This window comes from Marmota flaviventris, chromosome 1 (assembly GCF_047511675.1).
Source record: "Marmota flaviventris isolate mMarFla1 chromosome 1, mMarFla1.hap1, whole genome shotgun sequence".
Classification (NCBI taxonomy): domain Eukaryota; kingdom Metazoa; phylum Chordata; class Mammalia; order Rodentia; family Sciuridae; genus Marmota; species Marmota flaviventris.
The window spans coordinates 59962069-59976416 of NC_092498.1; the positions used below are offsets into that span (position 1 = coordinate 59962069).

A 14348-nucleotide genomic window follows, 5' to 3' on the forward strand; every position below is an offset into this window, starting at 1 on the left:
CGGACCCAACATGATCACAAAAGTCCTCATAAGAGGGAGGCAGAATGAGACTGGACTATGGAAGAGAAGAGGATCACATAGTGACAGAGCAATCGGAGTGATGAGATGCTGGAGGAGGTAAGGAACAAATTCTTCCTGGAGTCCCCAGAAGGACCCATTCCTGCCATGCCTTGATTTCAGCTCCTCAGCTCTCATTCTGGACTTCTGACCTCCAGAGGTTCAAGGCAATGTATGGGTTGTTTTAAGCCCTCAGTTTGTGGTATATTACAGCAGCAATGAGAAACTGACATAGTATCTCTTGTGAGGAACAATGAAAGAAGTCCAGTCACACATCTCACCCTTTCGAGCTTTGGTTTCATTATCTGTAAAATGGGGATACCCTCACCAGGCAGAATTGTAGCAAGGACCAAAATAATTTAAGTAAAATATTTAGCTTATAGTATTCATTAAATAATAGCTTTTTGAAAATTGTTCTTAAATTTGAGACTTATGTGTTTGTTTTATACTAGGGATTAAACCCAAGGGCACTTAACCACTGAACTACAACCCCAGTCCCTTTGTATATATTTTATTTAGAGACAGGGTCTCACTAAGCTGCTTAGGGCCTTGCTAAGTTGCTAAGACTGGCTTTGAACTTGCGATCTTCTGTCTCAGCCTCCCAAGACACCAGGATCATAGGCATGTGCCACTGCACCAGACTAGCTTTTGTATTTTTAAGCATAGCTCTTATGTAGATATGTTTAAGGCTCATGGAAATTTGTTAAATCTTAATATTTCTTTAATATTTCAATCAGTAGAAGACACATTTTAGCTGGGTAATATTACATAGAAATTATCAGCAACTAATAGCAAAGCATATATCCCTCAAACAAGTACTACTGTTGTCATTAAAATCCCCTCTAAAAGGGTTTAAATCTTGTGTACAGTTTGGTGCCTATAAACCAAAATGTGCTCCAAGAGAGAGAACTTATGTCAAAACAGCCTGTTTTTACAAAGCTCTAGTATTCCTGCCCTCTGTACACTCTGAAGATCATAAATTAAATCCTGCCTTGCCCTTTCCAAGTCATTCCCAGGGGGAAAAAGAGGAAGAAACCTTTGCTCTCATAAAATGCCAGGTTATTTTTGTGGGACGTTTCCCACACCACTCTTGAGTGTGCTGACTCAGCACTCTAGTAAGACTCAGGTCCCAGACCCAGGAGCCTTACATTTCTCTCCCTGTCACAGGAAGCAGTGGAGCCAGGCCTCTCTAAGGCCATTCTTCATAGGTTTTGAGATCATGTTAAAATTTGCTACAGATTGGCCAATTTAATATCAAATACTTAACTTCATCAATAATATCATTCAAAACAAAAATCTTGGGGACTGAGGAATATAACTCAGGTATAGAATGTTTGCCTAACATGTGTAAGGCCCTGGGTTCAATCCCCCAACATTACAATATAATAAAGTAGTTTAAAAAAAAAAACAACGGTCTTTGTATGCACTTACCATTTATGGGTTCTTACTTCTTTCAGTCCCCTCCCATTGTACTTATCTAAACCTTTGTCATGACAGCAGATGGAGCAGGGGTCATGGATGGGGAAAGATATCAAGGAATCCTATGCTCTCAAACTGAAGCTTTCCTTCTTTAAATATTTTGCCATTGCTTATAAATGGAATACTTTCTATAAGTTGTTCCTTTACTGTTACCTAACACAATTACATGAAAGTATCTTTCTTTTGTAATATACTTCAAGTTCTAATACTACCAAGTCAAATGTACAGAAACTCACTGACCTCAAAGTGACCGACACACTTCACATATGTAAAAGTAAATCATAAAATAAGAGTTATTAATACCATAAACTAATAGAATACAATCTATAAATAAATATTGTGCCATTTCCCATATGTAGGCAAGTAACTATTTCATAGTTCTTGTACTAAAAACTCTGTCCACATTCCAATTGTCCTAGAAAAGCACCTTTCAATAGGGAAATACAATAAACACCATTACAGTCCCCTAATACTCCCAAGTTTAACATTCATCTGGTTCCCATCGCCATATTTCCTCAATGAAAACAACTCACTTTAAGCTGGTCGTGAATGGAACCCATAAGCCTTATCATAAATAGCAAAAGGGAATGGACAATTCCTAAAAGGCCCTGACCTTTTGGGTCAAGATGTTGTATTACTTTTCTTTTTTTTTTTTTTTTTTTTTTTTTATTGTTGGCTGTTCAAAACATTACATAGTTCTTGATATATCATATTTCACAATTTGATTCAAGTGAGCTCCCATTTTTACCCCATATACAGATTGCAGAATCACATCAGTTAGATGTTGTATTACTTTTCACAGGCTGTTAGGGAATGTGTTATCCAAGGTCATCATACATCAATACTAACAAATGTTCTAAGGACCGCTACCAAAAGCATAAGCTCACAGCCTACGTTTTCTAAAGTGGGAATATACACTCCCTCCACAAAAGCTAATGGAGTCAAGTGGAAGGGTGTGTTTCAGAGAAAACCTTCTCCCATCAGATGTCAAGAGGATTGGTGACTGTCATCACAAGCCGAGAGTCAAAGAGGATGAGAAAATGAGGTGCAGAGAGAAGAAAATAAGACCGTGAAAGCTGAGGCATAGCATGTACTGGGAGGTCAGAACAGAGAGAGAACATCTCCTCATCACCCACCAAGATTGAGGAAAGTAATGCCTTGTGTCCCATGTGAGCCAGCACTCCCAAGAGCAGCAGTGAAGGTCTTGCTGTATCCTGAAAGCCAGAGAAGGAATGTCAGAAACAACTGGAACTGTACTTAAGACAGTGACTCTAGGTAACACTCTCAATTTCAGTAACCAGAGAAATGACTGAATCTGGTAGAGCGAGCACCTTGTGACTTCTCCATCTCATGGGGGCCCTCATTCTCATGGGAGCCTGCACTAAGGTGGATCGTCTGAGTGCAGGCACAATCTACTGGTTGCTTTCAGCTCCTATGTAACCTTAGACCATAAGAGGTGGATTAGATTGTTCAGGGAGAAAAGGATCCAAAGAAATCTACTTAATAATCTAAGAGATGGAGAATATCAGATGGCTCATTAGCCCTCATGCTTCGAAGCTCACTGCCACACTTGTAGGCATTAAGACCCTCTGACACTCTGAGTAATAATCCCACTTTTAGTTAAAAAGGGGATTGAGCTACCATTAATCCCAGTATACTGTATTTCACTCTACTATTCTAACTTAGTCTTCAGAATAGTTCATTCACTGGTTTTAATCATTAACCATGAGAAAAATGTATGGAAACATTCCACAAAACTTTACATTTATACTATGTAAGTATGTATATATGTCCAGTTGTAAAGTTACTTTTAGTTTCTCCACTATTAAGTTTTTTAAACTCATCTGCCTTGATCTCTAGCACCTAGGTAGTATTAGGCACTCCTGCAGAATAATGAATTGTGGTGTGGCTTGGCATAAATATTTTTTAAATATTTGAGGGGAAAAAATCCAACTTTAAAAAAAATTTAGTTCCACCCATAGTACTACACAAATGCTAATTTTGAAGAACTAAACAAATAAGTACTCCCTATTATGGTTCAGACTATAACTGTGAGAGGGCATGCTGTGACCTACTGCAAAACTGGAAAAGGTTGGGCATTTGTTCCTGCTCCCCAGCCTATTGCCTAATCAATAGCTCAGGGCCACAGATGTATAAAATGAAATAAACCCATCTTAGGTCTAAAGGTCAGAGATCACAATTTCAGTTTAAAACTGATGTAAAGCTATAGGTACTTTCCAATTAGTAACAAAAGTCAAACACACATACTCTAGGCAAATACATTCTATTGGCATTGGTTCATGGGCCTAAAAAGAGATGTATTCCAGGACAAAAAAATATATATAGTACATAATATTTAGCTAATTTAATATTTATCACTAGTAAATTTCTTCAGGAAACATGTATTACGTAGGTATATAGGAATAGAATGTACTGATAGAAGTAGTAAGACTTTAAAAATCTAATTTGCTACTATTTGAAAAAAGCAATTATGTAAACTCTAATAAATGTAAAGTACCTTTATGAAAGTAAAACACTGAATATGTGATTTGTTCCCAAGAGTCAAACTTCGGGCTGTAACATACACACAAGCTTCCTGGAAAGAAGAACATATTTAATAATAGAGTTTAAAAGAATCTGTGTAATAGATAATTTTCCTAAGCCGCTTAGCCATTCTATTCCTTTAGGTATCCTGCCCCCATCTTACCACAGATTATTCCCAAATTCTAGAAGTGGCCAATTAACAAGTTGCTAAGAAATTTCAAATCAACAACTATTTAGCATCAACAATTGTAAGCAATATGTTGTGGGAAGTGACTGATGGATAGAAAAATGAATAGAGATGCTATTATATCTGAAATAATGGGAGTCTAGAAACATCTCCAAACTTCATGAAATTCTCCTACTGTGCATGTACTGCCCTGTCCTTTTATCTATCTTGCCACTTTCAATCATTTCTAATATTAGAGACGCCAGTTTATAAAAAAAAAATATGTTCCCCTCTTTACAGAAGTTGTCCATTCTTGTTTATTTAGACTAAAAAGTAAACTGTGATCTCTTATGGGACAGTAGCAGCAAATTTGGTGTCTGAACCCATGCTCACCCCTATTTGGGTCACTGAAAGCTTGTCCCAAGGTAAGGACCTGGCATGGAGTGGTCTTTCCAAATTAACCCAGAATTCTTCACTTACCCCAACACTCAGAAAACCCTCAACCTTCCCATCTCCATGTGGAAAACTGTACATTATCTGTACAGTTGTTGCTAACTAGATAGAACAATGTCCACCAATGATGTACAAATGAGGGCATTATGCTTAAAATAACTCGGGTTGAATATTGTTTTTCTGAAATGCCTGGAACCAGAAGTAATTCATATTTTGGATTCCTCAAATTTGGAATATTTTGATAGGCTTTACTGGTTGAGCATCCCTAATCTGAAAACCCAAGATGCCCCCAAATCTGAAATTTTTTAAGCATCATTATCAGGGCTCAAAAAGTTTTAGATTTTGGAGCATTCAGCATTTTGGATTTTCAGATTAGGGGTACTCTCCTATGTTAACATTTATGTGACTGACTGAAATAGGACATTGTTGAATAGAAAGAAACTTGACAGAAGTCAGAAAACTCAGGTTCTAGTCCCAGAGCCAATATTAACTAGCTGTGTGAATTCTATCACCACTATACCTTAGTGGCTTTTGATATTTTCTTTTTTTATTCTCTACTAGTTTCTTTATAAAAGAATCATGGAAGGAGAAAAATGTACATTTTCTTAAGGAAGACTATTCAAGGACATTTATAAAAATCCCGTTACAATATTCCACAGTTGTGAGTATTTTAATGACATTTAAAATTGTAATGTATTGTTAGAAGTACACTTTATTGCAAACAGCTTGAAAATACAAAATTTTAAAAAGCTATCAGATAAAAATGATAATGATTCTGCTACTCTTATGGTTACTGATCACCCAATAACAACTTTTCTTTAAATTACAGCACTTACTTAGATTAAAAGTAATCTACTACTAAAGCATAAAAAAATAGTAACCATAGGAATTACACAAGTGCAGTGTACCACTTTGACTACTTTCCTACAGTAAGCATTATCAAAAACAACCCATTATATTTTATCCTAGGATCACAAGGAGAAAGAAACTGCTAGCAAGCACAGATAGAAAAAGGAAGCCTCTCTAGCAATAAAGAAAGAAAAATTAAAGCAAGATACTGTATTACTCAGCAAATTTTTTAAAAAAACAACAATGTGCTGTCAAGGAAGCAGTAGGAAGAAGATTCTTGAGGAGTGTTGGAAAAGACAACTAGTTCAATCTCTCCCAAAAATAGGCATGTTAGTGCACACCTATAATCCCAGCTGCTCAGGAGGCTGAGGTAGGAGAATCAAGGCCAGCCTCAGCAACTTTAGTGAGACCAGCTCTCAAAAAATAAAAAGGACTGAAGAGGAAGCTTACAGAGTTCCTGGGTTCACTTTCCAGTACCAATAAAATAAAATTAAAAAGTAGGTTTACAGAGAATTAAATATATTCAGACTTATAAACTGAAGAATTATTTAGGAATCTATCCTAAGGAATGAGCATGATATGTCAATAAAATAAGATCATAACCTCCTCTGTAACAAAATCCTCCACATACCATCCTCTATAGAATGAGGATAATTGTTTCTGTTTTGAAGAAAATTAAAGCAACATGTAAATTGAATGCACCTAATTACATATACTGAGAACCATAATCAGGTCTAATAAGCAAATATTTCCAGATTGTTAGGTTGTAGTTTAATTCTGTCACCCAAACTCAAAGGAAAAGAGAGACACATCCATCTGAAATAGCTGTGCACAAGCTCTACAGTGCTGTTCAATAAACTTTATAGATGACAGAAATGTTTTAAACCTATGTAGTCCTATATGGTAACTACTAGCCAGAGTTAGTCATTGAGCTCTTAAAATGTGGCTAGTGTGACTAAGGTACTACTTTTTAAATTTTTAATTAACTTCAACTTAATAATACATGGCTAGTGACTTCCTTATAGGCCAACACAGTTCTAGAGCACTAGTTCTTTATTTTGTTTATTTTTATGTGGTGCTGAGAATTGGACCCAGTGCTTCACACCATGTTGGGCAAGTGCTCTAACACTGAGCTATAGCCCCAGCCCTTAGAGCACTGGTTCTCAACCTTGACCCTACATTAAACTTGTTTGCAATCACAGATGTTAAGATCCACTTCCAATCAACTAAGAATCTCCATGGCAAGACCCAGGCATCAGTATTTTTTTAAAGCTAATAGATTCTAACGTGCAACCAAGGTTGAGAACCACTTTCTAAAAATCATATCTGGATGTGAATCTTAGTTTGGGCTTACTAAAGTATATTGCCTAAGATGAGTTAATTAAATTCTCTAAGCCTTAGTTTCCTCACCTGTAAATAAAGAAAAATATAAAACCTACTTCATAAGGTTCTTGTGCGAAAATTAAATACAATAATGTGCATAAAGCTCTGACAAAGTAGTTATATCTGGCTGTAAATGTTAGCTGCTATTATTATTCCAGAACAATTTTGCTGCTATTTATAAGTTTGAAGAAATCACAGTTTGAAACAAGGTATACTCTTAGTAGCATGTGCAGACCTGGGATTGGACCCAGGAGTGCTCTCCTCTGAGCTACATCTCCAGGCCTTTTTATTTTGAGACAGGATCTCACTGAGTTGCTAAGTTTGGTCTGGAACTTGTGATCCTCGTGCCTCAGCCTTTCAAGGAGCTGGGATTACAGTCATGCACTGCCACACCTGACTCTAGAGACTTTTAATAAATACTCATCAAAAATGAAGATAATATCTCAATACTGGCTAACCTTTAAGAAACCATTTATACCATGAAAACTATTATGAAGTTTTCTAAGGGAAATTATGTCCTTGGAATGGTTATTACAGGGCGCTCTAAAACACTGTGAAATGAACTGCTCATATGGAGCAATTCTTGCAATTTTGTGAAAGGGAAGAATGGACACATGTCCCCACTACTTCTGATCAGGTACATGAGAAAGAACTACAGCCACTGACTTATATGGTGAGTGCAGCTTCCCCTATCAGACATGGATGGAATATTTTCTTCCTTTTTAATGCTTAAAGTCTCTAATTGCTTTACCTTCTTATTGTAAGAGATTTATCACAAAAGCCTAGATGAACTCATAATACACAAGAGGCCTCACACTGTAGCAGCACCACCAACTTTCGTGAATATAACTATCATCCAGATGTTAACCTCTCGTTCCTCAGAAGATATGGGAGGAATGAGATCCCATTCATTTCTTGGGGCAAACAAATTCAGGACAAATCTGCTTTTGAGAACAAAAAAAGTAATGCTGAAAGGACAAAGTAGCTCCTTATCCTTGGGTTGCTCTCCCTAATGACCAAGGTGTGACCAGTGAATACCAAATATCATTATGTCATCATCGTTAGTGTGAATAGTTGGTGTGTGGAGCCATATTTGGATTAGATTATATGTTCCCTTCTCTAACCTTACTTTGCTCAAGTAAATTTTGTTTATTTTAACCACAAAGGTTAAAATAAAAACATTTTAAAAAAACAATTTGGGAAATATATGAACTGGCAAACTATTGTGATAGTAGGAGCAAATGTGACTCCATTTTGTTTTATGACTTCATCCTGTAAAACAACCATGCCAAGTAGAAGGGTCATGACTGGGGCAAGATGTTCTTTTCCTTTTGCTATAGAAGCCTTTAAGAACACGGAACTACCTAATGTGGTATTGTTTCTGTAACTAGGGTAACAGGGCTCTGTTTCTGTAACTGGGGTGACTGGGCTAACTGTGATTGGTTAGGCTTCCCACCGCTTGACTGCACTGTCCCGCTTCTGTAACCTGGCTTGCTTGCATTGGCTAGACCCCCTAAACATCCCTTTTGCAGTCTTCAGGCTTATAAGGAGTGCCCTTGCAATTGTTCAGGGCTGATCAGGGGAACAGCTTTGTGTTCTGGTCAGCCGCCATTGGTGTACTTCAATAAAGGCTTGATTCGATTATACGTGAGTGGTCTGGAAGTCAGTTTATGAAACCCCAGGGTTAAAGCTTTAACTATAACACTATCAGTTGAAAACCAAGTGATTGGTTCTATGACTTTTTCATGTTTACATTTGGAAACATCTCATTTTCAACAGGCTTTTTTTTTTTTTAATTTTGTTTCAAAGCTTATTTTGTACTCTCCCAGACACTGCTTGGGAAAAGAAAAAAAGCTTTAATATCTCCTGCCCCATAAAGCTAACATTTTGTTAAATATGGTGTCATAGGTAGCCCATTTATCGGTTACTGTTCAGGAGAAATTCCTGCGAGAATAAAGTGAAAATAAATAAAAGTTCACACGAAATTAAAGCCTAAAATGATTGTTACAGCCCACAGACTTAAAGTGAAGTACAAGGGAAATAGCTACCCTGGTCCCTCCCTGTGAGCTCTGGATCCCATTTCATCCCACCTCCTAAGCAAATTTATTCTACCAATGATCATCCTCTTCATTAAATATGTCCTGTAAGGATTTGAACATACTAGAGTCTCTACCATCAAAAAATAAAAATATTCCCCGAACCCCACTTCCACCTTCAGCTGCTGCCTCTCTCGTGTCTACACAGTGTTACATTTTCAACTCTCAAGTTCCACTCAACCAAGCATAATTAAGATTTCACCTCCATCACCCCACACAGAAATCTCACAGTAACCTCCGTGCTGCTACACCCAATGGGCTCCACCTCTCACTTCCTCCAGCCAGCCACCCCCTCTCCTTTGTGTGATCCCGCCCCTCGCCTTCAGCTCCTCTACCACCTCACTTATTTTGCTGTTCTTCCTCTCTCTCCAGACATTTGTCTTCCTTATCCCTGGGATGCTCTCCCTAACCTTCAATACGTTTATGCTCCCAGATCTTATTTCTTAATGTCTTCCTTTCTGACCCTGAACTCATCCCATGGCTTCAAATGCCAGATATATTCCGAAAAATTCCACACTTACTCATTACCAGTCCTGACACCTCTTCTAAACTTCAGACCTCTTAGTTAACATGCCCAAAAGGAAACTCATGATCTTCCTTTTTAAACCCCACTCAAACCTCTACACCCCAGAAATCAGCACCGCTCTTTACCCATTTGCTGATGCCAGAAACCCGAAAAACATTCCTCGTCACTTATTTATAGCAAGTCCTCTCAGTTTCCTCACCAAAATGCACCTCAAACTCATCTAGCTCCCTCCACCTATCAATGAAAATTATAGGAAGCTATGAGAGCATAATTTTGGGGATTAGTAGAAGATACTAGTATCTTTATGTTCTAGTTTAATCCATCTATAGTTCATCTGTAGTTCAGTTTAATCCATCATAGTTCAGGCCTCCATCATCTCACACTTATTACCCCAGTCTCATCCTAACTATTGACCTCCCCACTTCTCTGGCCCCCTACAACCCCTTCTTCACACAGCAGCCACAATGATCTCATAAGATTATCTAATTATGCTACTTCCTGCTTAAAACACTACCAGGAAGTGACACACATGGACCCTAAAACTGCCAGAGGAAAATTGTCAGGAATAGGATAGTCACATGGTGCCAAAAATTACCCACAAGTTAATTTAGAGGTTAAAAATATATCTTTTAACCTACAAGGGAGACAGTAGTCACCACTTAACCAAATGAACACACTTATCACCACTAACAATAGGACATCCTAGCATTCTATGTCTCCTGACCTGAAAAAAGGAGATTCACAATAACACCTACAAAGCATATTGCTTTTAAACTAAAAAAAGAAAAAATGGGTTTAGAACCCAAACATATTAGTAAACAAGACACAACAGGTATCCCTATCTCTATACACCATTTGCTTAAAGATGAAGCAAGTGAGAAAAATATGGATTAAATATAAGCCCATCCCCTCTGTTAAAACAACACAAATGATACTTATTAGAACAATGATCCTGTTAACCGTAGCTTCTTTCATACAGAGAGCGTATGTGTAAAATTATAGTGGAGGGGTTAGAGGTGTCACTCACTGACAGTGCATGTGCTTAGCCTGCACAAGGTCCTGGATTCAAACCCTAGCACCAAAGGCAAAAAATAAAATCACAGTGGAGAAAGCAATTTGGTATGCAGGTGAATCCACATGATAACCTTTATAATAAGGATATAATGAAGTGTCTCTTTTATATTTCATTTTCAGGATCCATATTGCTGAACAATAACTAAATTTTAGCTAGAACTTGAGTATAGTGGAATACATTGATAAATACAACCCTGGTTCTACCTGTATGGTTGGTAAAAACACACAGACTCAGGTATTTGCACAATTTTTCTTGGTCTTGACGATAATCATATCCAAAGTTGATGAGTCTGAGAAGATAAAGGAAAAATTGAATGCATTAAAAAATACATTCCCTCATAAATGATATAAGTGACCCCTGTAATGTACCTACAGAAGTAGAGATGTATCTCTGAGATATTTAAGTAGATCACTTTTTTGGTCAAAAAATTCTGGACAACAGTATTTAAAAAAAAATACATGGTACATAAACAGTGTGGGATGAGCAAGAGAAAAATAAATATTACTTAAAACTTACATTTTTATATTTTTTTGTAATTTAGAGATATACTCTGAAGCATATGTTTCTGAAGAAGCACAACTAAACATTCATATGATTAGAAAATCTAGTGAAATACATCATAGCTCAGGATTATCATTACTCTAATTCTTGAAGACTTTCATTCGTTTTGATGGCCTTATGTTTGTTTTTTCCAAAGAGTCTGAGGCTTTTACTACAGGTAAAGTACGCAGGAATAAAAATGAAAGCTTGCCTTCTTTGTAAAAAGGAAAGCAGAAAAGCAGAGCTAGAGACTCAGCTGAGCCACAAGCAGATTGACCTGTTACATCCTCTCGAGGGCAACATGGGTTCTGATGTTTTATTCTAAATGCAGCTCCGTGGCCTACAAATTTTTGTATTTAATCATGAGGAAAAGGGTACTTCCATACATCAAAATAAGTTGAGATGTGCCACAGAAATAAATGGCTAATAAAATCAACAAGTTGACTTGACATGTAAAATCTCATGTTTGTGCTTGATAAAGTTATTTATAGTCCCTATAGAGAACAGGAATATAAAATAAGATACATAGACTATCAAACTGACCCTTTATTTGCATACCATGAATGAGGAATATAATCATTTTGACCAAAAATATCTATAAAAATAACCATTTATTAATAACTTAATTGAAGACTTTCGTTTGTTTTGATGTATTTTTTTAATACTGTTGTCCAGCATTTTTTGACCAAAAAAGTTATCTACTTAAATATCTCAGAGACACATCTCTACTTCTGTGGGTACATTACAGGGGTCACTCACATCATTTATGAGGGAATGTATTATTTAATTACTTAAATAATTATTTAAGTAATAACTTACTTAAATCCTGAGTCACTTAATGTTATGTCCAAAGGTGCTTCAAACTGTTTAAAAAGAGAGAGACAAAAAAATGACACTAAGTGATGACAGGCCGTGCTCACCTGTGATGAGAAGACACTTAACCATCCTCATCTTCAGAGCTGACACTCAAATGCATGGCACAGGAAGTGCACTGGAAATATTCTGGAGTTTACATACAACCACAAGCTTGACATATACTTTATTTCTTGAAGAGCTAAGGCTTGGCAAACTTTGCCTTGGATCCAAATATCATAAATGGGTTGGTTGTACAATAGGACAATTAGAAGCAATAACTTTTTACGAGACATGAATGACCACGTAAGGCAGGCAGGCCTGGGGTCTTTACAGGGAGTGGCTAAGCCAAAAATGGCAAAAGGAGTAAATGAAATTCCTGGAATGGCATGAAGACAATCCATACTAGACAGTCAAGGAAAAGAAGGAAGGATCATCTGTTGTGGAGAGCCGTGATTTGAATCATGGTCTTTCTGACTCCCTCGTGGCTGCCTTTGCTCTGGGAACTACCTGTTCAGGTCAAGATAGCCCAGTTGCTATGATGACACCTGTGCAAAGGCTCAGATTTTTCAGTTAGGACCTTGAGTTCAAGCACCAACTTCCAGGGACAGAAAATTCTGAGCATAACAAGATGACCCTAATGTCTTGCCAGTCCTTTATCCTTCAGATTGCCTGCTCTGCTAAAACTTTCCCACAAATAACCTTTTGATGACAAAACCTATATAATAAATGTGCTAAGCCAGCTCTGGGTCAGTCGAGTTCCATCAGAGCTTTTCTGTGTGTGTGTCTATCTTTTCTTTTCTCCCCATTGCCCCTTATCTGGTTTCTGAATTAATGGCTAGGACTGAGAGATGAGAGGGTCATGGCAATCCATCCCAGATAAAAACATTGGGGATGCCTAATGAGGCTAACACTTTCAGTAGCTCTCCTGGGAGTAATGCTAGAGTTTTGCTAATTAAACTGTACCCTCTTACTAGCTCTCTTTATTTTCAAATCCAAACTCACAAGTCCTTTCAGGTCAAATCACTTGCAACCACTTAAAGTCATCTACTGTAGACCACACTTACTACTGAGTCCCACTCTTATGCTTATTCCTATAATGTGGGGTACTTAGTAGGGACTTCCCACCGGTGCTCTTCTCACCCATATTAAATATGCATTTGTTATAGAGCTGAAGGCTTGAGATGGCAAGACCTATTTTACTTCCTCATCCAAGTGACTAGCCCAACATTAAAAAGGCTAAAATGTTGCTCATGGTGGCAGCTCTTAAAAGGGAGCAACATGTTATAAAATTTCCTACAGCTGATCATTCTGGACTTACCATTAAATCACAGCTCTGATCAGCATAAAACTGGAGGCACTTTAAGATACTCCTTGATTTCTAAAAGAGAAAACATTGTGACATAGTATCCCCCATGTTCCCCCCCACAAAAAAACACAACAAAATACATTAGGAAAAGAAGGAAAGGAGAAAGAGAAAAGAAAGCAGCAAACAAGTAGTAACAAAAACTTTTTCATTATTTTTAATAAACTTCTGCTGACTGCTCCCACCAACAAAAATGTAGTGATTAATAAACTGTAGTGATGATAATGGCAAAATAAAATTTTTCCTATGAAAATGAGTTTTTACCTCCAGGTCAATGTAGTATAATCTCTGCTCTGTCATATCCCACTGAGTCCAAACAAAATCCTCAGCTATTCTGTGTCTTGGGAGATGGTCAGAATTTTTAATTACCTAAAGAGGCAAAAAAGATTTTATAAACATTGTTTATAAGATCATATCTGGAATTATTTTGCATATTTCATCTCTGTGATATGTGTGAATATTTTTACTTTATTGTTAGCACCTCCTGCAATCCAGAACACACAGTCTTTCCAGGAAAATTAAGGTGTAGTTCCCTCACAAATGCTCTAAAATATACTATTTTATTCTTGTTCCTAGTTTAGTGGACAGGTCAGGTTTTTTGGAGGCAAGACTAAACCTACCTAAAAATCAATAGCTGCATTAATAGAAGATTCACAATATCCTGCTATGTACATAAGCCCCTCCATCAGACTTCTGCAGACTAGAAGGCCTCCCTATCAAAGACAGAGGCTGTGATGCCAAGAAAACACTCAGGCCTGAACACAGGAAGTTCTGCCATGACCCTCGTCTGGCCATGACTTTGGGCATGCTTCTATGCCTTCCACAACCAGTGTGATGACATTGCCCATCTGTCAGCAATTCTCAACTACTCATCCTTCAAGACATGACTTGGGCACTGTCTCCAACACAAAGCCTTCCCTCCCCTCATCAAGATGAAGGCAAAGCTCCTCCCCTCTATATTC

The 14348-nt window shown here is 37.4% G+C and overlaps 1 protein-coding gene across 4 annotated transcripts in view; it reads right to left on the bottom strand.

Moving 5' to 3' along the window:
• Window positions 1–14348, bottom strand: part of Gsap (gamma-secretase activating protein) — a 132039-nt gene that overhangs the window by 80535 nt on the left and 37156 nt on the right. For all 4 annotated transcript variants that reach the window (XM_071613387.1, XM_071613394.1, XM_027926339.2 and 1 more), the window contains exons 9-14: window positions 13651–13755; window positions 13342–13401; window positions 11988–12031; window positions 10832–10917; window positions 4055–4132; window positions 2673–2750 (exon numbers count right to left, since the gene is read on the bottom strand). In XM_071613387.1, the coding sequence (XP_071469488.1) occupies window positions 2673–2750; window positions 4055–4132; window positions 10832–10917; window positions 11988–12031; window positions 13342–13401; window positions 13651–13755 (451 nt within the window). The remainder of the gene's footprint in view (window positions 1–2672; window positions 2751–4054; window positions 4133–10831; window positions 10918–11987; window positions 12032–13341; window positions 13402–13650; window positions 13756–14348) is intronic.